The 21,736-nt window shown below is 33.2% G+C and overlaps 2 protein-coding genes across 5 annotated transcripts; one reads left to right on the top strand and one right to left on the bottom strand.

Annotated features, from left to right (window-relative positions):
- Positions 1-9,390: 9,390 nt before the first annotated feature.
- LOC149923590 (uncharacterized) lies at positions 9,391-11,676 on the top strand. Of its 2 annotated transcripts, XM_090160694.1 has the most exons (3): positions 9,391-10,014; positions 10,071-10,653; positions 10,718-10,779. In XM_090160694.1, exons 1-3 carry the CDS (start codon positions 9,754-9,756, stop codon positions 10,723-10,725), a joined length of 852 nt encoding a protein of 283 aa, XP_090016820.1. In that variant the 5' UTR covers positions 9,391-9,753; the 3' UTR covers positions 10,726-10,779. The 2 variants fall into 2 exon arrangements, with proteins under 2 accessions (XP_090016820.1, XP_090016819.1); XM_090160693.1 differs by having other exon boundaries at positions 10,071-11,676.
- A 2,013-nt stretch (positions 11,677-13,689) lies between these two features.
- Positions 13,690-19,494, bottom strand: LOC149923589 (uncharacterized). Of its 3 annotated transcripts, none has more exons than XM_090160916.1 (17): positions 19,264-19,494; positions 18,171-18,244; positions 17,954-18,102; positions 17,801-17,888; positions 17,634-17,726; positions 17,346-17,563; positions 17,130-17,284; positions 16,943-17,075; positions 15,988-16,234; positions 15,826-15,913; positions 15,643-15,760; positions 15,478-15,565; positions 15,269-15,411; positions 14,997-15,200; positions 14,777-14,935; positions 13,977-14,072; positions 13,690-13,910 (listed from the first exon to the last, which is right to left on the bottom strand). In XM_090160916.1, exons 1-17 carry the CDS (start codon positions 19,341-19,343, stop codon positions 13,848-13,850), a joined length of 2,196 nt encoding a protein of 731 aa, XP_090017042.1. In that variant the 5' UTR covers positions 19,344-19,494; the 3' UTR covers positions 13,690-13,847. The 3 variants fall into 3 exon arrangements, with proteins under 3 accessions (XP_090017042.1, XP_090017041.1, XP_090017043.1); XM_090160915.1 differs by having other exon boundaries at positions 13,691-13,910; positions 17,346-17,566; XM_090160917.1 differs by lacking the exon at positions 19,264-19,494 and adding an exon at positions 18,896-19,024 and having other exon boundaries at positions 13,691-13,910; positions 17,346-17,566.
- Between the last annotated feature and the right edge of the window lie 2,242 nt (positions 19,495-21,736).

Here is a 21,736-nt window from a genome sequence, read left to right as displayed (position 1 = left end):
TCATACATCTAACAGGGTATAATATAAAATTATTTAAAAATGATTTCTGGAACCTGTCAAACCCTTTTAATAATCGTTATTGATCTATAAAATTATTTGCAAAATATCTAATATATTATAAAAAAAATAATTATTTGAAACGTGTTTATAATTGCACGAAAAATCATGTTAATCTAAAAATTACATAGTTACCGAATTTTGGATGCTTGTTCGTGGTGTTACTTGCGCTCCTCTCGTCTTGGGAAAACTACAACAGTACACACCACCAAACATCTGGCTACAACGAATCGATAGAATCGACCAAATGCCATAGAACTAATGGAAATGAGGGACATCTAGTTTATTCTATCAGCAAAACTAGGGGGAAATGTCGCGCCGAAAGTGTAAAAGCTGCTAGTTTCAAATAATTGCTTAACTACCAAAATATATGATCTAAAATATTGGTATATTAATAAAAAAAGGAGAGCTACATCATAATTTAATTTCAGTAAATATTTTAAACGTTTTTACTATAGTTTTTAAAAAAATTGTTTTCGCGCGTTTCACTGCACCAAAAGTTTAAATATTTCAATTGAAGAAATACAGAACTAGCCCATTGAATTGGGAATAATACTGCTAGAATTACAATTACGATTTCGGTTGTCATGGTTACGCGGGACCTGTTCTGATAAGACTGTACGAAACTCATCTTTCTAATTAGGCGGTAGCGCCATCTATATTTTGTAAAGTTATATGGCTAAAAATAAATAATTATTTAGCTAACTCACCGTAACTTGAGTTAAAAAGGATCGTGTTGACAGAATAAAATTATTTTTAAACAACTTCAAAGGTTTGTTTGTTACGAGTAATCATACATTTAAATTTCGCATCAGATTCGCGAAAAATTTCAATTGCAATATAGTTGCCACCACTAGAGACAGATGCCGCCACGGTAGAACGATAAGTTGATAAAGTCTCCTTATTGAACGAAATTGGTCCCGCGCCGGCCAGATTTTGACAATAGTATACTACAACAATGGTAAAAAGTTCATAGGACTGCAGTTCATGCGTACTATTTCATCGATGTGTATCCTACTATATTAAAATAAAATATTCTGTTTTCAACGAAGTCGAAATTAATAATTAAAAAAATAACAAAATAAAGTATAGTTACTAGTTTCATGAGTGGAAATTAAAAATTACGATTTTTAGTATCAAGGCATTGGCGCCCCCCAAAAACATTGGAGCGCCCCCGTGTTTTGGCGGCTGGTTACGGGCCTGCTTTTGACTTCATCGTAAGTTTGATAATATGGTATGAGATTTTAACTAAAGTTAACCAAGTTAGCAAATGATGCAAAACCAAAAGTGCCTATAGACGTAGCGACAAAACACTTAGAAGAAATTGTATCTTTTTTTTTAAATTACGTGATAATGGTTTTTAAAATGCTGTTGAAGAAGCCAAAGAAATAGCTTCAAAATTATTAGATATTCAAACTTATTTTAAAGAAAAAAATAAAATGTTTAGTTACGCTCGTTGCAATGAAACAGAATACAATACTTTTTTAATTATAATGGATAACGCGCTATCCGCCATGGAAAGTAGATTCAAACTGTAAAAAAAAAAGATTTTAACGAAATTAAAAATGGAAAATTGACCACAGTTTTCTAATAAAAACTGTAAAGGGGGAGGAAGATGAATGAAGTTGTATACATTTTTTGTCTGTTTGTTATTGAGTTGTTTACTTATGTTATTATTTATTCCCCCGCACTCTTGACCAATTTTTAATAAGCCCTCGAGGAGTACAAACGAACTGGTCTTTACCATTTTGTTTTATGTATTTACAATACTAGTTTAGCTATTTACTGATAGATATTCTGAAGTATTCCTAAAGTTTAATATATCAAAAATCTTAGAATTCAAATATCTAGCAAATAAAAACAATCCCACTTGTTAAATAGTAATTAAAATTAACGTTAACCTAAAACTTAAATAACTTTGGAATGCCACATACGAATTAAATATAGTTTATACAGATAATATAATTCGATCTTGGCATACCCTCGCTATCTAATATATAAAGATGAGTGTTTGTATATATGTTTGTCCTCTATAGGAATCTACAGTTTTACACTTAGGTCGACCACATTTGGTATACTATCTCATGGTATATACAAGATACTACACTTTGATCTTACCAAAAATACCTAGTTTCTTAGTTCTTTAGACATACACAAGAAAAAAGCTTAAATTATTGCATTTCTCTCCGAGGGGACAAAGTCCCCTAGGAGGGGTTATACAATCACCGTGTCTGTCTGTCTGTCTGTGGGTCTGTCTGTGGGTCTGTCTGTGGGTCTGGCTGTCAGGCCTGCGAACGCGTTCGCATTTTCGGGGCAAAGGGTAATCACTGCGTACGCAGTTTCTCGAAGGATTGGCAAAACCACCGTGTGACGGTGAGCGTTAACGGATTGATTTGCGGTTGGGTTTGGTTCGTTGGTCTTTTTTTAGTCAACGCTCACCGTCGCAACAGTTTTAACTCAGTTTGATTGGATATTTCGTTATTGTAATGTTGAGTTTGTGTTACGATGGTTGTGGATGTTCAGTTCGTGTTATGACGGTTGTGGGTGTTGAGTCTGTTGTGTTTGTACGGGCGTTTTCTCTCCAACTTCTTAATGACTTTGGGACGGACCGAGTGCTGAGTGTTATGCAACCTCTCAACGTCCAATGGCAGGGTTTCCACCAATTGTACACGGTATTCGTCTTAGTATCAATTTGCGATTTATTGGCGCCGGCCGGGAATCGAACCCGGGTCTGCCTCGTGTAAGAGATTTACTCTAACCGAGCGGGGTTTTTTACTAAATGGATTAATACAATATCTGTATATATTGTTTATTGAACTTTGTTTGTTTATTCTTTGGTACGGTTTTTTGTTTTGTTTTAAATTTTGTTAAATTCTTAACAAAATTTCGTTAAAACACAAAAAGTAGTTCATTGTTACCTGTTAATAACGCTTGGAAAAAGGATAATTATTCAAAACCGGGTAAAAATATAATCTCTTCAATTTTCCGAACTTTAGTCAAATCTCGACGGGTAAAAAAAAACACAAAATAAAAGTATATAAGGCCGTTGCCGTCAATATAGAAGATATAGTCTTTCTTAGTTCTTGGCTGTCAGACGAACTATTACAGGACGGGGTCCTGGTGTCGGTCAAAAGTTATGAGGTAACTTTGCAGTTTTAATTAGTATGTTCGGTCTTCGGTCAAGAAAAGAGTTAAATTGTGTTTCGCGTTTGGAACGTGAGTGAATGGACTTAAGTGTATGAACAGTGCGTGTTTAAGACTGAAAGTGTTAAAGTAATTGTGAACTAACTCAAGTCAGCTGTAAGATAAAATTGATTGTTATTATTTTTTGAATTGGAATAACCTAATTATACCCTTGAAATTATCAACTCAACCTATGAGGCTAATTAAGTAGATTGAAATGAAATGAAATGAAATGTTTTGTTTAATGTGCACAACAACAGTTACATATATTGAACCTTCGAGGTTGTACACGCAGTTGAATAAAATTGCCAGTTTTACATAGGAAAAAAAATAATGTTTTTGAGTAATACAGCCATTTTTTTTTAAATTTCGGAGTTTTTACAAGACAAAAAAAAATCTAGGGAAAAATAATGTAGTTTAATATAGTAGGTTTGCATCAGTGAGGCGTAGTATATAGGGTTTTAATGTTAAACTGTTATGTTCAAAATTTCGGAGATTTTACAAGAAAAAATATCTAGGGTTTCGGAAAATTTATTACATGTTTTCTGCATACGCAGCATTGGTGATATGGGCCCAATGGAGTCGTTAACGAAAGTAATTTTTTGCCTTGTATTATGATTGGGCACGTGAAAATTTAAGGAACCAGTTAGGTCCGTACATGATGATTTGGATATGGTTTTTTTTAAAAACAAGAGTTCACGTTTATTTATAAATAAATGTACCCTATCCATGCTCAAGCATTCCAATATATATGTATAATCATACGGTTTTTTATTTAAAAAGTACGTGTTGGCCAATTCTACGAACTTTCGTTGCACATTTTCGACTTTTTGAATTGGAAGTAATTAGTAGCGAACAGCTCTCAGCTGTTAATTAAGACAGTTTATAGTTAGGTAGTTTGAATTTAGTTAAAATTACTCAGTATAATTTATGATATTTACTTAAGTGTAAGTGTGTTTTGGTTTATTTTTCAATCACGATGAACTAACAATTGTAAGACAAATCTAGCCTTAGACACTTGAGTACCAGTTCTGTACAATTACGTAGACGGGTTGCGTTATTGATGAAAGTTAAATCTAGAACGTTCCATAGACTGTTCTGAATAAAAATAAACATTTATAATTTTGCATAATTCTGGTTGCCATTTTATTTTCTAATCACTCGCCCACAACATTACAGTTCTGGCAATCCCGAATCAAATAAATTTTCGATATAACGGCGACGGGAAATTATTCTCGTAAATTTATCGCGCGGCCTTAGGGAATATTCTTTTAACAAAATTTCGATAAACTATCGTTTAATTAAAATCGGCCCTATTCCGTTAAAATTATAAACTAAAAAGCGAACGGTCGTTATAATACCCTCTGTAGATATTTTTTCATTAAAATTTGCTTTGTATTATATTCAACTGATAAACTTGTACTGTAAAAAGGGTTTAATTCAATTGTGCATTGTTATAGTACGTCTAATACACTAACTACTTAACTTAGGATATTCTGAATAAATTAAAATTGGTCGTTTCGTCTCAATTATTTTAATTATAATTAAAATTTTATACCGGGCGGGATAGAACTGGGATAACATTTTTAACAAATAACTCTAAATTCCGGAGATATTTCTTTAAGGGTTATCTCGAGAAATTAATACCACAACTGACAATTCTTCCGAGGAGAGGTATATTTTGGCTTGCCAACTTGTTTTAATTTTACTGTTTAATTTTAATTTTACCGTTTAATTTTAATTTTACCGTTTAATTTTAATTTTACCGTTTAATTTTAATTTTACCGTTTAATTTTAATTTTACCGTTTAATTTTAATTTTACCGTTTAATTTTAATTTTACCGTTTAATTTTAATTTTACCGTTTAATTTTAATTTTACCGTTTAATTTTAATTTTACCGTTTAATTTTAATTTTACCGTTTAATTTTAATTTTACCGTTTAATTTTAATTTTACCGTTTAATTTTAATTTTACCGTTTAATTTTAATTTTACCGTTTAATTTTAATTTTACCGTTTAATTTTAATTTTACCGTTTAATTTTAATTTTACCGTTTAATTTTAATTTTACCGTTTAATTTTAATTTTACCGTTTAATTTTAATTTTACCGTTTAATTTTAATTTTACCGTTTAATTTTAATTTTACCGTTTAATTTTAATTTTACCGTTTAATTTTAATTTTACCGTTTAATTTTAATTTTACCGTTTAATTTTAATTTTACCGTTTAATTTTAATTTTACCGTTTAATTTTAATTTTACCGTTTAATTTTAATTTTACCGTTTAATTTTAATTTTACCGTTTAATTTTAATTTTACCGTTTAATTTTAATTTTACCGTTTAATTTTAATTTTACCGTTTAATTTTAATTTTACCGTTTAATTTTAATTTTACCGTTTAATTTTAATTTTACCGTTTAATTTTAATTTTACCGTTTAATTTTAATTTTACCGTTTAATTTTAATTTTACCGTTTAATTTTAATTTTACCGTTTAATTTTAATTTTACCGTTTAATTTTAATTTTACCGTTTAATTTTAATTTTACCGTTTAATTTTAATTTTACCGTTTAATTTTAATTTTACCGTTTAATTTTAATTTTACCGTTTAATTTTAATTTTACCGTTTAATTTTAATTTTACCGTTTAATTTTAATTTTACCGTTTAATTTTAATTTTACCGTTTAATTTTAATTTTACCGTTTAATTTTAATTTTACCGTTTAATTTTAATTTTACCGTTTAATTTTAATTTTACCGTTTAATTTTAATTTTACCGTTTAATTTTAATTTTACCGTTTAATTTTAATTTTACCGTTTAATTTTAATTTTACCGTTTAATTTTAATTTTACCGTTTAATTTTAATTTTACCGTTTAATTTTAATTTTACCGTTTAATTTTAATTTTACCGTTTAATTTTAATTTTACCGTTTAATTTTAATTTTACCGTTTAATTTTAATTTTACCGTTTAATTTTAATTTTACCGTTTAATTTTAATTTTACCGTTTAATTTTAATTTTACCGTTTAATTTTAATTTTACCGTTTAATTTTAATTTTACCGTTTAATTTTAATTTTACCGTTTAATTTTAATTTTACCGTTTAATTTTAATTTTACCGTTTAATTTTAATTTTACCGTTTAATTTTAATTTTACCGTTTAATTTTAATTTTACCGTTTAATTTTAATTTTACCGTTTAATTTTAATTTTACCGTTTAATTTTAATTTTACCGTTTAATTTTAATTTTACCGTTTAATTTTAATTTTACCGTTTAATTTTAATTTTACCGTTTAATTTTAATTTTACCGTTTAATTTTAATTTTACCGTTTAATTTTAATTTTACCGTTTAATTTTAATTTTACCGTTTAATTTTAATTTTACCGTTTAATTTTAATTTTACCGTTTAATTTTAATTTTACCGTTTAATTTTAATTTTACCGTTTAATTTTAATTTTACCGTTTAATTTTAATTTTACCGTTTAATTTTAATTTTACCGTTTAATTTTAATTTTACCGTTTAATTTTAATTTTACCGTTTAATTTTAATTTTACCGTTTAATTTTAATTTTACCGTTTAATTTTAATTTTACCGTTTAATTTTAATTTTACCGTTTAATTTTAATTTTACCGTTTAATTTTAATTTTACCGTTTAATTTTAATTTTACCGTTTAATTTTAATTTTACCGTTTAATTTTAATTTTACCGTTTAATTTTAATTTTACCGTTTAATTTTAATTTTACCGTTTAATTTTAATTTTACCGTTTAATTTTAATTTTACCGTTTAATTTTAATTTTACCGTTTAATTTTAATTTTACCGTTTAATTTTAATTTTACCGTTTAATTTTAATTTTACCGTTTAATTTTAATTTTACCGTTTAATTTTAATTTTACCGTTTAATTTTAATTTTACCGTTTAATTTTAATTTTACCGTTTAATTTTAATTTTACCGTTTAATTTTAATTTTACCGTTTAATTTTAATTTTACCGTTTAATTTTAATTTTACTATAAGTTGGAAAATTTCCCGCTCAGAAAATTTTCCGGAAAATGACCGACGCCTCTTTTCCGAAAAAAAATAAAAAAAAGTTTTCATTCCAAGATTAGTCTAATATATTGTTTGAAAATTTAAATAAAGCGGCATTTTCGCCTCATTTTTCGAATCTGAAAGTAAAACTAAACCTCTAGACTAGTTTAAACTGATTAACAATCTAACACTATTAATGTTTTGTAGTATGTTTACTGATATCAAAAGTGACATAAGACCCAAAAGTGTGTCAACTCTACCTTTGCGGCCGTTAAAATATTTACTGAGAGCTAGTCTCACAATAGAATACAAAACCTACTAGTTGGAATAGTACTAGCAATTTTATATTTAGTCTATGGTCTGCCGCGATTTTATCTCTTCGATTTATACTCCCGTAGACATACGTTCTAAAACGCCTCACTCGGCGGCGCTGAAGTGGAGGAAATTTCAAATTTTGATGACGTAATTCCAACCCCTTCTCCCACTCCCTCTTTTTACTTCGCGACAGTGTTTCCACTTTGCGGCGAAAAAGGGCGTTTTCGGCGAAAACTGTCTCGGTGGGCACCATAAATTTTAAAACCGGCGAAAAGGCGAAAAAGCGGCGAAAACCATTGAAAACGGCGCAAATTGCGGCGAAAATATTTTTCGATATTTTCAGTCAGAAAAACTAAAAAATCGTCGTCTCTGTAGTCCCTCTATTTTGCCCCCTATGTCCACCCATTCAATTTTTATATATACCAATAAAAAATGTATAACATTTGAAGAAATAAAATGTATTTTTTTATATAAAAAAATATTGCACAAATCTAAGATTGGAAATAAAGATAAGTAAAATATGCAGTGACACTCACTAAAAAAATAAGGAAAATGTATGGGGGGAAATTGCGGCGAAAATCGACTATAGAACCGGCGAAAACTGGTAAAATTGCCCCTAAAATAGGCGAAAATCTCTACCGCAGAGTGGAAACACTGCTTCGCGACCAGCTCTCATTAAACATTATACCGTTCTGACACACTGTTGGGTCTTATGTCGCTTTTGCTGATATTAGACATTTTATATCGATAAAAAGTTAAAAACATTAAAAACCCTTAAAAAGTAATATATGTTTGAATTTTTAATTTTTCCGATTTGCGGTAATTTTTCCGCATTTTATTTTTCCGGAAAATTAACAACACTAATTTTAATTTTTGCTTTGTTTACGCGGAGGCACCGGTTTACGCTTATTTTTGTAATTTTTGTTCTGTTCTTGCTGAGCTCCACTACGGAGCCGCTCTGTTCCAAAAGAGTGTCTTTTCGACACCTCTTTTTGGCCGCCCGCTAGTCGGCCATTACCTGGAACCACCGGTGGGAGGTCTAGGCTCGGGTATATGGTCCCAGCATGGGCCAAATAATGATAAATCCTCATTATTTGGCCCATGGTCCCAGGATATGGAGAATGGGGGTAAACTCAACATGAACGCGCCCAGCAAAATTCCCAAAAAAGAGTGTATATTCTTTGGTATACGCACGGGAGAGGCTGCTCAAAGCCTCAAACCATGGGCCAAATAATGATAAATCCAGGACATGACTCTGGTACCTTCACGCGTACTAAATCGGCCGTCCACTAAAAGACACAGGCGGCCATTTTAGTAGGGGGGAAAAGGAGGAAAAAATAAAAAAAATTGGGGGCAAAATCAAGCAAGTTTCCGGTTTCCCGAACGCCATCTAGTGATGACTGAGTCGGAATTCGTAAATAAGTGGCGGTTGTAATTCGAAAATCCTGCCATATTTGGCCCCTCATTTTTTGATAAATTTTAACGATTCTAGGAAAGTATATGTTTAATATTAAATAATTATATATATTATACTAATTATGAACTTAGTACGTATAAAAATAAGTACTTCCTTTAATAACCACACTATATATGATAACTGTGAATAAATATTCCAGGATATTTACTACGACGACCACGTGTATTATTTTTGAAAACTGTCCCTAAAAAATTTGCTCCCAAAATGACGTAGGTCCGCGATCGCGCGTTTTTCCCAATAGGGGGCAATAGTGATCGGGTGTTAGCGCTGTTGGACGGGTTTTTCGCATAGAGTCATGTCCTGGATTTATCATTATTTGGCCCATGCTCAAACCAAAGATAATCTAGAATACAAATTTCTTCTCCGGGTACAATTGAATGCAATAAATAACCAGGCTATAACCTATAACCTTTTTGGCGAACATATTCTTTGCATGACCCAAGGTTTATTTCTCTAGATACTCAAGGACGTTTTTTTGAATTTGAGTTCTTAAAACATATTCGGTTCGTTGTAAATTGTAGAATATATTGTTCGTGACTTTTTTATATAAATTAATGGCTTTATGTTATACCGTTTATAAAGCAGTTGTTTATAACATTTATTAATACTTTAAAAGAAAAGTATATTCAAATAAAAGTGAGTTAATATATAAAAAACAACAAAGTAGGCCTACCGCCTACAATAGTTGAATCATCATGCCACGCATCAAAAGATGTGTTTATAAAGGATGCAATAGCGATTCCCGCTACAACGCGAAGGATTATATGCAAGGCGTTGTGTTTTACCCTTTTCCAAAGCCAAAAAGGTGTTTTGAACAATGTACACGGTGGTTGAAATGGTTGGGAAGAGAGGATTATCCCATCGAACGTGTGAGCTACAACACCTACCTTTGTTCCAAGCATTTCGTTGGAGGAAAGGGCCCAAGCGAAAATTTCCCTGATCCTGTCCATTTAAACGTAAGTTACGTACTCTTTTAAGGTAATACATCATCTAACAAAAAAATTACTGCCAGGATTATGTATCAATTTTGAAAAGTAAACATCAAACAGCTTCAAATTCCACATTGAATATTAGTAGTCGTACCTTACAAGAAATTCAGGAGGGAGTAGTTCCTATACCACAAGAACAAGCCCAAGTTGAAGAAGAAACATTAACTCAACATCCCATTAATATAGTGGAGGTGGTAACAGATATTTCAGAAACTCAAACGGAAGAAACAACGCAACAACCTAGACAAGAAGCCATAAACAGTACGCAGCTGGACTCAGTATTAGACAAAATTCAACCACATCAAGTTGTTACTGAGAATAATGACACATCTCCAAAAGATATTGCGGCAGTGTTCCAAAAATTCTCTGTGCCAATGAATTGGTCAATTACTCACACATTGAATGGATTTAAAGTGCAGAAAATTAAGGAGTCGTGTGGTTTTACTCTGGGTTTAGCCATTGATTGCAACTTTTCTGTTACATACGAAGCTTTAGGAAAACCTATAACCATTATCACTGTTCTTCGTTCGCTTCCAAAAGAGATAAGGAACGCTACTAATCTACTAACTGTAATAAACCTCCTGGATAAATTGAAAATATGCAAAGGTAATTCTGAGTATGAGTTTGTGAACAGTTTTAAAAATCGTAAGAGCGCTAATGCATTTTTCAGTTCAATAACTGGTGGAGTTCATAGTGATAGGTGCAGCTTAATAGAAATAAATGAAAAGAGGTCTCGGTGTTTTTACTGTGTAAAACAAAGAGCTTGTTTCAAAGTAACGTCAAGGCGAAACAAGAAGAAAAATGACCAAAGTCTCACACATTTCAAGAACATGGACAAAGATGGTCTCATTACGCATTTGAAATCTACAAAGAGTGTGGTATATAAATTAAAGGGAAGAATTGCACGTCTCAAGAAAAGATTGGCTAAAGTAATCGCTGTTGATGGAGATGACATAGGCGATGGCACGCACAATGTTTTGAAAAACATTTTAGACCAAAACATTGATAAAACTAACTGTACCAATAAGGATTTTGCAAAAGTTTTTTTGAAAACTCAGCAAAGAATGATTAGTGGTAAAAATTTAAGGGGCCGCCGTTAAAGTTCAACCCACATACTCCAATGGACCCCTAGTGATTGGAAACCAGATCTTGCAGTGAAGAATGGAGAACGGATACCAAACTTTCTGATAGAGGTCTTTAGACTGGAGACCAAATCTTCCAGTGGAGGCTGGAAGACTGGAGACCAAATCTGCCAGTTGAGGCAGGGGCACTGGAGACCGGAGAGAAAATCTTCCAGTGGAGACTGGAGACCAAAAGTCTTGCCGACCTATGGGTGAAGCCCCAAAGCGATTAGACGGTCATCGAACTGCGTCACTGTGACAGAAGTGTGGACCTTCGAGATAAGAAGCGTTTTGGTAGAATTTGCCCCGATCTTAGAGCAGTTTGCGGACACGTTAGTACCCCATCGCGCCGTGGGACGTTGACTAGAGACTTTTTCGCTCTTGGAGAACAATTATGATAAAATAAAAAAATTGCGAGTAAATATTTTTGGTTTATTATTTAAAAAAAAAATAAAAATTAAGAATTAGCAACGCAAACCTACCAGGCTTTTTAATTATTTAACTATATGCGGTAAAATCTGTTATAATTTTTTTAATATTTAACCATAATGAACATAAAAATAGAAATAAAAAACAGAAAAAAACGAGTACCTATTCTTCAAAATAGCCAAAACAAATATCAAGAACCCTAAATTATTATTAATAATATCAGAAGGAGATGATATAATATTTATATCACAAACCACTATTAGAACTGTACCCGTTGAGCTGAAAGTTCATTTAATTTTAAAGACATTTTCTGAATCAAGGTTACCATTCAAGCTTCTAGAATGCTTAATTAAACTCTACTATTTCTTATTGTGATTTTGTCCAAGACTATTAATGTTAATGAAATGTTTATGGTTAAGTAATTATACCGAGGTATAATAGTATAGGTAAAGTGGGGTGCCAAAGTGGTTAGCACTTTCGCCTCGCAGCAAGAGGGTTCGATCCCAGCTTGTGGCACTGGTTAAAAACTTGGAACCACTCCTGTGTTGAGTTTGCAAGTTCTCTCCCCACTGGTTTAAGGGGTTTTCCCCTGAGCTCTTCCATAAAAACTTGTTGAGGTTAACGGTAATAGCATGGATGAAAACCCCATGGTAATAGTTAGTGTAGGGAGCTGTTGGCTCGCGTAGCATGAAGGGCTTCACACCACCCTCCTACGCGTTGTAACCTGGCCACCTGAATAAATGGCTTTAAAAGTCGCTTGATGACTTAGGCCTAAGGTGGTGCCTTGGGTATTAGCCTAGCTAATTATTATCATGGATACTTTATAGTGCAAGCAGCCCCCCAGTATATAAAATGACTACTAGTTTTTCCTGGGGTATATAAGAAAACTTCAATTCATCATCTTCACTAATTCAGAGAAGAAAGTAGAAGCATAATAACTAGGTCTTTCTCAGTAAACTTAACGCAGGAGTTTTCACCCAGTGCCACAAACTGGGATCTAACTTGCCACAAGGCGAAAGTGCTAACTACTCAGTGGTCTAAATAGTGACCCCGCAATGCCGGGGGGCCCCCAACTTCAAGTGGCACCATAATGGAGGGGTCTCCACTGGTCCCTTATTAACGCCTCTGATTATAGGGTGGTGGAGCCCTTAGCTACGCCACTAACTACTCAAAATAATGGTTTTGCATTATAAAGATAATAATCAGCTAGGCTAATACCCAAGGCACCACCTTAGGCCTAAGTCATCAAGCGACTTTTGAAGCCTTTAATTCAGGTGGCCGGGTTACAATGCGTAGGAGGGTGGTGGCAAGCCCTACATGCCACACGATCGAGCCAACAGCTCCCTACACTAACTATTACCGTTAACCTCAACAAGTTTTTATGGAAGGGGAAACCGAAGAGCTCGAGGGAAAACCCCTTAAACCAGTGAGGAGAGAACTTGCAAACTCAACGCTGAAGGAGTTGTTCAGAGTTTTCACCCAGTGCCACAAACTGGGATCGAATCCGGCTCCTCTTGCTGCGAGGCGAAAGTGCTGACCACTCCGCCACCCCACCAATTAATGACTTCCTGTAACCAGTGGCGTAGACAATTTTATGGCTGTACTAAAATATCACCCCCTTCTCGACCACCTTAGGTATTTTACATAGCTTAAATCCCTACCTTAAAAGGAGTCAGGATTGCCACACGTCAGGGGAAACAGGGAAAAGTCAGGGAATTTAAAAATGGGCCTAAAAAGTCAGGGAAATGTCAGGGAATTTTAAGAATTGGTAAAAATTCAGGGAAAAGTCAGGGAATCCAATTAATTTCCTTGAATGTTTGGCTAATTTTTTCAACATTGCAATAACCTTTTTTACTGAAATATAAGTCCATCTAAATTTATTAACTTCTGATACAAGTAAAATATAAAAGAAAAATTTTGGCCTTAATAAGTCAGGGAAAACAGGGAATTTGAATCTGAAAATTTTGTGGCAACCCTGGGAGTTCTGGCTACGCCACTGCCTGTAACTTCAACTACATAATTGAAAAGTAAAAAAAATTGCACTACAAAACCTCTAAAAGCGGGTGTTTTGTCTATGAACACAGCATTTATTTGATCAACTTCTCATTTTAAAATTTTTACAATAAAGAAAAATGTCTGGTTCTTGTGTTGATGATCATATAAATAAAAATGTTAAATGTATAAAATGTTAACCTATTATTAAACGCCAATGAATAGTGAAAGACCTTTCTAAGATACGAGAATTGTCATTTACATTAATTTTTTATTAACAATTTCGTAGACCATGAGCCTTCTGAAATAGGGCATGTCTTTCTAAAAGGTAAAAGGTAAGAACTTAGTACAATGGGAGTAAAAGATAAAAAAGTTACTAGAATTTACTTGGGAAAATGTTATTTTGGCTTTTCGGGTAATATATTCTGCAAATTTACACGTGAACATTCCACAATCACTACCATTCATCTGCTGGGGAATGTTCTAGAAAGAAATAAAACATTTTCAAAATTTTAACAAACAATAAAATTAGGCATATGCGAGCCTTGGGTTTTGAGCAGAGCTTTGAGTATGAAAAATTTCACTTTTTGAGTATCGAGACGAGCTTTAAAATTTTATCGAGTTTTTGAAATTTCAGGCTTAGTTTAAAAAGGGGGTTTAGAATAATTAGAGTTGGCTGTATTTCATCAGATAAGGAATCATTTAAACTAGTATCTTCACTTTCATAACTAGATTCCAATATTTCTTCATTAAAAAAATATTTACTGCTAGAGCTTTTACGTTTATTTGAAGCCAAATTTGTGAAGTCTAAATTAATAACTGGCCATAAAAGGGATTACAACAAGAAAATAGATGACTGATGAACTGCCAAACAACTAACAATAATACTTATGGTTTTAGTTTCGTTTAATTTAAAATCAGTAAATAATCAGAAACTAGGACTTGTATCTCACCCAATAAGAGATCTTAAGGCTGGCGCTAAACAGAATTATTTTAGTAGCTTTTACCGCCATTTTTATTTTAATGGCCGTGGTAAGAATAATAGTTTCAAATACTCTAAAGTTAAGCCTAGTTCTCGATTTGAGCTCTTTCAACTAAGGCTTTTTAAGCTTCGAGCGGAGTTTGAAATCGTGTACTCTCATATGCCAATAAAAAATCATGAACAGGTATGATAATTAATTAATTACCTTTACTGGTTCCAGCTTCCAGTCACTGGTGTCATACGGCAAATTCTTCTTATCCATACTTTCCTCCTGGAGGTAGTTTTTAAGGGCATTAAGGCATTCGTTGTTTTGGCCACCCATAGAATCGTAATATTGGATTTTTTTGTGGCGAAAATCGATAACCTAATTTGAAATATCAAATTTAATTCAACAAAAATTAATTTAGCCCTACATTTTAACTTACAGCCAAACACCAGTGCATACCCAGATGTACTGGTATTAAAATGAGATCATGGGCGAAAATGTCAATTTTCCTCGTCCACCTTTTCAACGCACTATGTCCCGAACTAATCAACTTGGGGTAAAAAAATGTATTGAAAGCGTAACAAGAAGGGTAGTTTTCATTTTTGCCACGTTCCATCATCAGATTTGTGTAGAAATTAATAATCTGTTACAAAAATTTAAAAACTTATTTACAGAAACTAGACTAGAAGCTTTGTGATTTCCAAAAATAACCTCATCATTAAGCCAATTAAGACCAGACAGAGTCTCCATATCTTTTCTTGTTATCTTAATTCCGTACGACTGTACCAATACCTCATCTGGGGGATTTGGTCTAAGAGCGAAATCAATTTCTTTTTGCATTTCAGGTGTTAGTTCTTATCAAAAAAAGACACAGAATTAAATATCATCAATCAGATTTTAACGTAATTTTTCATATTTACCAGGAAGCTGGTAACTATCCTCATCTTCACTTTCGTCATATTTGTTTGACAGAGTCATGCTAAATTTACTATCAATACTCGCTAGACTCTACATAAAAAAAATTAAAAGAAAAGAAAAATTATTATTGCCAATAAATTTCAACAATATTATTAATAGTAATATACCTTGCGATTAGCCTCAAACTGCTTGGCTAGTTTATCTTCCTGTAAAATCTGATATTTCAGTTCTTCATGCTGTGCTTTTTGAGATTGAGTCCGACTCGATTTATCCACATTATCTCGCCTTTAAAATTTAAATGCATTAATGTATTTGCCAAAATTTTACCACTCAAATAAATGAAATCTTACAGTTCATTCAGCCATTTTTCACTGAAAAATTCTTTATCATAAACAGAAGCTCTTCCAGCCCCCGATTTAACACTGTAATCGCGTTTGGCTATAACAGAAAATTCTACGTTAATATAAAACTATTCCATGTTTAATTTAAAAGACTAGGAAAAAATTAACAACCTGTGGGTAATGGTGATTCCGAAAAAACATTAATGAAATTTGAAGTCTGACTTTTAGGTTTGTACGAAGATTGGTTCAAAGTGGATTTAGCTGCATGGGTTAATGATTCCATTGATGTAGTTTTCTTCAGAAAACTTTCTTGTCTGACTGAGAATGACCCGCGACTTTTTTCCAATGGAAGCCTGGTATAGGATTTTGAAGAAGTTCCAGCTTGTGACAGATCACGTGGATGGGGAATTTGAAAAACCTTAGTAATGAAAGATTTATATTAAAAGATACAATAAAAAGCATTAAAACATTATCTAATAAAGCTCCCACTAAGTTAGAATCTACTGCAGAAGTTAGAACAATATCTTCCACGATGTTTATGTTTATCTACTAGCATAAAAAAGAAATACCAGCTTGATTTTTTTACCTCAATTCTTTTTTGGCCCGGTCAAGAATCGAAACAGAGATAAAGCTTTGCATACAATGGGTATGTTCAGTAACTCCTTTTTAAAACAAGCGCTAAACTACCGATTGTTTTAGAAATTTTAGCGCTTGCAATGTGACGTGAGAAGTTGCTGGAACAGCCTCGGTGAAACAGGGAAAAATAGTTATTGTAGTTCACAAAAAATTGATTTCACCCATTAACAACTGCCTTGAATAACACAGGCAACTTTGAAATGTATGACTACGACATTGCCACTGACTTTTACTGCCTGAAAACCAAACGCTGCACTACCTAACAGCAGCGAAATGGTTTTTTGAGGAAATTTAAAATATTTCTTAGAAGAAATCACTATTAAATATTAATCAAGGATCTAACTAAATTAAGAGAAAGGATCGAACAAGGGTTCAAAAACTCCCTTGAGCCTTGGCCTCAGCCATTTAGCCAAAGCAAAACTTTTTAAAGCCTTGCCCTTAATATTACTTCAATAGCTTAGTGTGATCTTTTGTTTAAAATTGCACTTACATGTTCACTAGCTCTAGCTTTTTTATCCCACGAGGTTGCCTCTAACGGTCTTTTTTCCTCAATTTTTTCAATTTGATGAATTTTGTCTGAATCAGTGAGGTTGACTTTGAAAAAGGCATTGGATTTCGGATTCCTACAAAAGGTAATAATTAAAACCTATACTACTTTTAAAAATTTGCGTTTTTACTTCTTTTCAGTTTGCACAGAAACAGTTTTCCGGTGGGCTAGCTTTGGTGCCAATTTCAAATTGGCTTCCTGGAATGAAGAATAAGACGAAGAGCCTGAGCGTTGCTGCAGCTCCAAAAGTATGTTGTATTTTTCTTTTTCGTCTTGTCGAAAAGACTAGAAAAAGCTTTTTTCACACATTGTATCAATGCAATTTTCGGTTCTAAAGGATATTTACCTCAAACGCTGGTGCAAGCATGGAAGGGCAATACATATGGCGAGTTTTCATCAATTTCCTTTTCTTCGATTTCTTGCTAACTTTTGGCAAAATTGACTTTGATAAACTTAAAAATGTACTTTTTCTGTTGGATCCTTTTATTTTAGATGGGTAATAGTTCTCTTCTTCGGAATTATAAATAGCGTTATAGTCGGGAACAATTAATTTTTCTGATGTAGCTACTGAAAAACAATCATAAACATAGGAAGCATGGTGTTAAATAATAAATTTAAAAAAACCTATACTAACTTTCAACACAGTCATCATCGTCATCATCATCATTTTCCAGATTTATAATTTCTGGTAAGGTGATATTTGATGATCCACTACCAAATGGGTTGTCTATAAATTTATATTAAAAAAAACTTTTAGATTATCAATAAAAACAAGTGGTTCGAAAGAATAAAATTATTTACAATATTGTTGTTGACTTTGTTGCAAAGGGTTGCGTGTTAACGTCGATAGTTTTGTAACTGACTTGTTTGCATTTTTAACCTCCCAATTCTACAAACCAAGTACAATTGATTGTCATAAAGAACATTCAATTCTTAAATGTTGAAATAAATTACCCTTGGCCTTCGACTAGATTCCATATTAGGAGCTCTTCTATTTTGTTGAGAACGATTGAATGCCACTGATCCCACAATATGACTAAAAAACCCTCCGCACCTCTTGAGTTTATTTACAATACTTGATCCCCAAGTTGAAGATTGGGTCACTGAATAATATTGGTAAAACATGATGTTGTTGTTTCATTATATTTCTTCTTTAAAAATAAGAACTAACCTTCAGAGCCCTGAAGTCCAGTTCTCAACCTTTTAGGAACTGGAATATAATCATCGTCATCAGATCTATTCATACTAAAAAGAAAAAAAGGCTCAGTAAAATGTTTTGAAATGGGCGCCTTTGAACTACTTTTAAATTTTACCCCTTTCAAAAATTTTATCAATAAAACTTAAAGTATGACAAAAACAAAAGTCTTCAGAGCTTTTAGTGAACCAAAATTTTGGGTATTATTTCTAAAATTCAGCATTACTAGCAATAGATCTCAGTAGAAGACAGTTCCTACCCAAAATTAAAGATGGAAGGATAAGAGAAGCATTACAGTCAGAGCGGGATTAAGACCTTTAGAGGAGACAAGCACTTGAAAACGTTTGGTGACTACATATATATCTAGACATTTATCTAATTCAAATTTATTTACCAAACTAAATTAGGTATCATCTGTGCAAACTAACAGAAAATGGCACAGCTACACTCTAAGAATGGAAGCAAATATGTTTTAATTCCAACCTAACCTATAAACCTCTACCAATTCTAGGGTTACCCTATATATAGCTATCTTTTTAACACTCACAAATGACACAATGGATAACTAAACCCATAGTCCAATACTCATAGGTTTAGCCTATGGACTTTTGAATGGTTCATATTATTCTTGATAAATAACCTATACCGAAAAAAGGTCCTTAATTATTAATTGCAAATATAATATAGTTTTCTTTTAATACCTTTATAAAAAGGTCAAAGCTATGCTTTGTTCTTGACTAGCCTGACCCATGTCTCAAAAAGTCAACTAAAACGTTTGACCCCACGTTGTGAAGTTGCACACACGGCCAATCTAATTAGCTTACACTTTAAGCTATATTGGTTCTTCCATGCGGCACAGAAGCGAAGAACTAAACAAAAGACGATAAACCCTACGGCCTGATCCCTTTAATCTTACAGAACTATTAGACCGAGCGCTTAATGTTACCTAAGAACACGCGCCTACAAGGCATGATCAACCATAACCCCTCTCCCAGCCTTTACTAAAACTTCTAGGTAAGGATAATTCATAATTTAACATAGTTAAGCCTTGCATTCATCAAACACTTACCTCCTCGAATTTCTTTTCCTTGAATTGTTGGAATCATTCTTTATGTAGTTTAGAGCTCTCTCTAAATAGCCGGAAATCATTTATCATGACAAACCAATCGTTTAAGATGTCAAAATTTACTGATAATTAACGTCGTCTGACCACTAAGATTCTTCAAAAATATCAAAATTCAAAACATCGAAACAGGTACAAAAAATCACGAAAAAATGGCGCGTCAATATAACATATTTAAGGAAATCGCCTAGAAGTAATATATTCGAAAGCCCGGGCCTGCGAGTAACTTTTTATATAGTGCTTGTGGAAATATTGGATACTTTTCTGTGGCACGCCCATAGAAATCTTATACTCCTACCTAGAATCAAAGATAATATAACTACGTACCCTAGATTCGAAATCACGGCGTTTCTCGATAGCGCGTTTTCTCGTGAGGCTTTTACTGATTTCGCGCCGGAAGTCGGAAAAATCGGGCTCCATAGCAGGGTGAGAAATAAGGAATTTCAATAGATATCCCAAGATTATATTACTCACCTTTAGTTTTCTTTCGTTTAGAAACATTTTTAGAGCTACAGGCATGATCCATTATTGTTTTAAAACCATATAACGCAAAAATATCTGGTATCTTGAAAACCGCAAGTTCACTAAAACTTTACGTTTTAACACCTGATTTTAACTAGATGTCGGTAGCCCTGCCAGCTCCATGGAGGCAGTTTTTTCCGACTTCCGCCGGGAACTCAGTAAGAGCCTGCGTTACGTGAAAGGAGCTTGATTTCGAATCTAGGGTAAGTAGTTATATTATTTTTGCTAGAATGCTCCCGTCTACGAGAGAACCTGACGCCAAGACATTTTGTAGCAACGACTAATGATTATGTAGTCTTTGCTTAAGCTTCAGTCAATCAGCGGCCAGTCATTGACTACGGCCACGGCCAACTTTGATCACGCGCTGTTCGCGCTACTACGGCCAACACATTCGTCGAAATTCCGCGAGCAAAGATTTTTCCCTTATAAACTGTACTATAATGTGTTGCAGAGAGCCCAAATTTTGGAATAAATTCCAGGAAAGATAATGTGGAAATATTTTTACATATTCTGGTTCAGTACACTATACGATTTAATAAAATATAAGAACCGAAGCGCTGCGACCCCTGGCGGCGGAACTAGCTTCCGTGAAGGAGTATCGAAAAACCGCCAACGGAAATGGATAGTACACCATCAAATTAGTCAAATATAAAAATTTCAGCGTCGTAGGTATATTCAAACTCTCTCCGCAGACGAAATAGGACTGAAAAACCCATTTTCGGCCATGTCCATGGGAAATTTCTTCGAGAGTCCATAGAAAAAACCCCAAAATTTTAATTCCAACTACTAAGACCCGTTGCCCGACCGCATATCACTAGTATACTAGTGATATGTGCTTGTGAAAGCTCAGGTCGTTAGAAATAGAAACACCCAGATCACGGGTTTCATTAACTCGTTGAATGTTACTGTTAAATAAAAAGTAAGGTGATGGGACATGAACATCAAATTTGGTTTTTTGGATGGACAAAACAACAGATTTCGAATCATTAAAATTAAGACCATTAAAAAGTGACCATTTTTCTAAATTCAGTAAGTCAGATTGTAGTGTTAAAATGTCAGCATGAGACTTGATTACTCTATAAATTTTAAAGTCATCAGCAAATAATCGTAGACTAGAACTAATGGCACCAGGTAAATCATTAATGTATAATAAAAAAAAGTAGTGGCCCGAGGACACTATACCTCGGGGTACACCACTAGGGGTACTTAAGTGCATCGCTGACACGGACACGTTGGGATCGAAACAATAGATAATTATTTAGCCAACAAAAAATATTATTATTGATACCAAAGGATTGTTGTAATTTAGCCAGAAGACAGTCTATTGTGTGGGACGGAATCAAATTCTTTAGCTATATCCAAATATATTACATCAACACGTTGATTATTATCAAATGCTTCCATCTAATTATCTAAGGCCGACAATAAGTTGGACTCAACGGATTTGCCATGAAGAAAACCATGCTGGAATTAACTAATATAGGGGGTAATGTGGACCAATAACTCAGTACGAATACACTTTTCTAGAATTTTACAAACGGTGGACGTAAGGCTAATTGGTCTATAGCATGCAGCATCACATTTTTTGCCACGCCCTTTATAGATGGGAGTGACATTGGCGATGATCCAATCATTAGGGAGGGTACCAGTCTTGAGGGACAGTGTAAATAAAAATTTAAGGGGTTTAGCTAACACATTACCACAATTTTTTAATAAACTATTGGGAATTCCGTCAGGGCCTGAAGCACTTTTAATGTCAACAGTTTAAAGGGCTTTTCGGACATTAGCAAGAGTTGGAAGTTAGTCAGTCATTTGTAAGGCATTATAAGTTGGTAAATTAGAAAGATCATCATGTGTAGAATTAAAGTTTTTGACAAGAGTTTCATTGAGACAGTTG

This window comes from Leiobunum rupestre, chromosome 10, assembly GCF_980474605.1.
Source record: "Leiobunum rupestre chromosome 10, qqLeiRupe1.1.hap1, whole genome shotgun sequence".
Taxonomy (NCBI): domain Eukaryota; kingdom Metazoa; phylum Arthropoda; class Arachnida; order Opiliones; family Sclerosomatidae; genus Leiobunum; species Leiobunum rupestre.
This window is presented reverse-complemented; position numbering and strand designations above follow the sequence as displayed.

Bases quoted from the DNA above. Each gene is read 5' to 3' on its own strand.
- LOC149923590 (XM_090160693.1), top strand. From the start codon at position 9,754: ATGCCACGCATCAAAAGATGTGTTTATAAAGGATGCAATAGCGATTCC. The intron at 10,015-10,070 runs GTAAGTTACGTA...AATTACTGCCAG, and splicing joins CTGATCCTGTCCATTTAAAC to GATTATGTATCAATTTTGAA.
- LOC149923589 (XM_090160915.1), bottom strand. From the start codon at position 19,343: ATGATTTCCGGCTATTTAGAGAGAGCTCTAAACTACATAAAGAATGAT. The intron at 15,761-15,825 runs GTAAGATTTCAT...TAAATTTTAAAG, and splicing joins GAAAAATGGCTGAATGAACT to GCGAGATAATGTGGATAAAT. The intron at 14,936-14,996 runs GTAAGTTAAAAT...ATTTCAAATTAG, and splicing joins GTATGCACTGGTGTTTGGCT to GTTATCGATTTTCGCCACAA.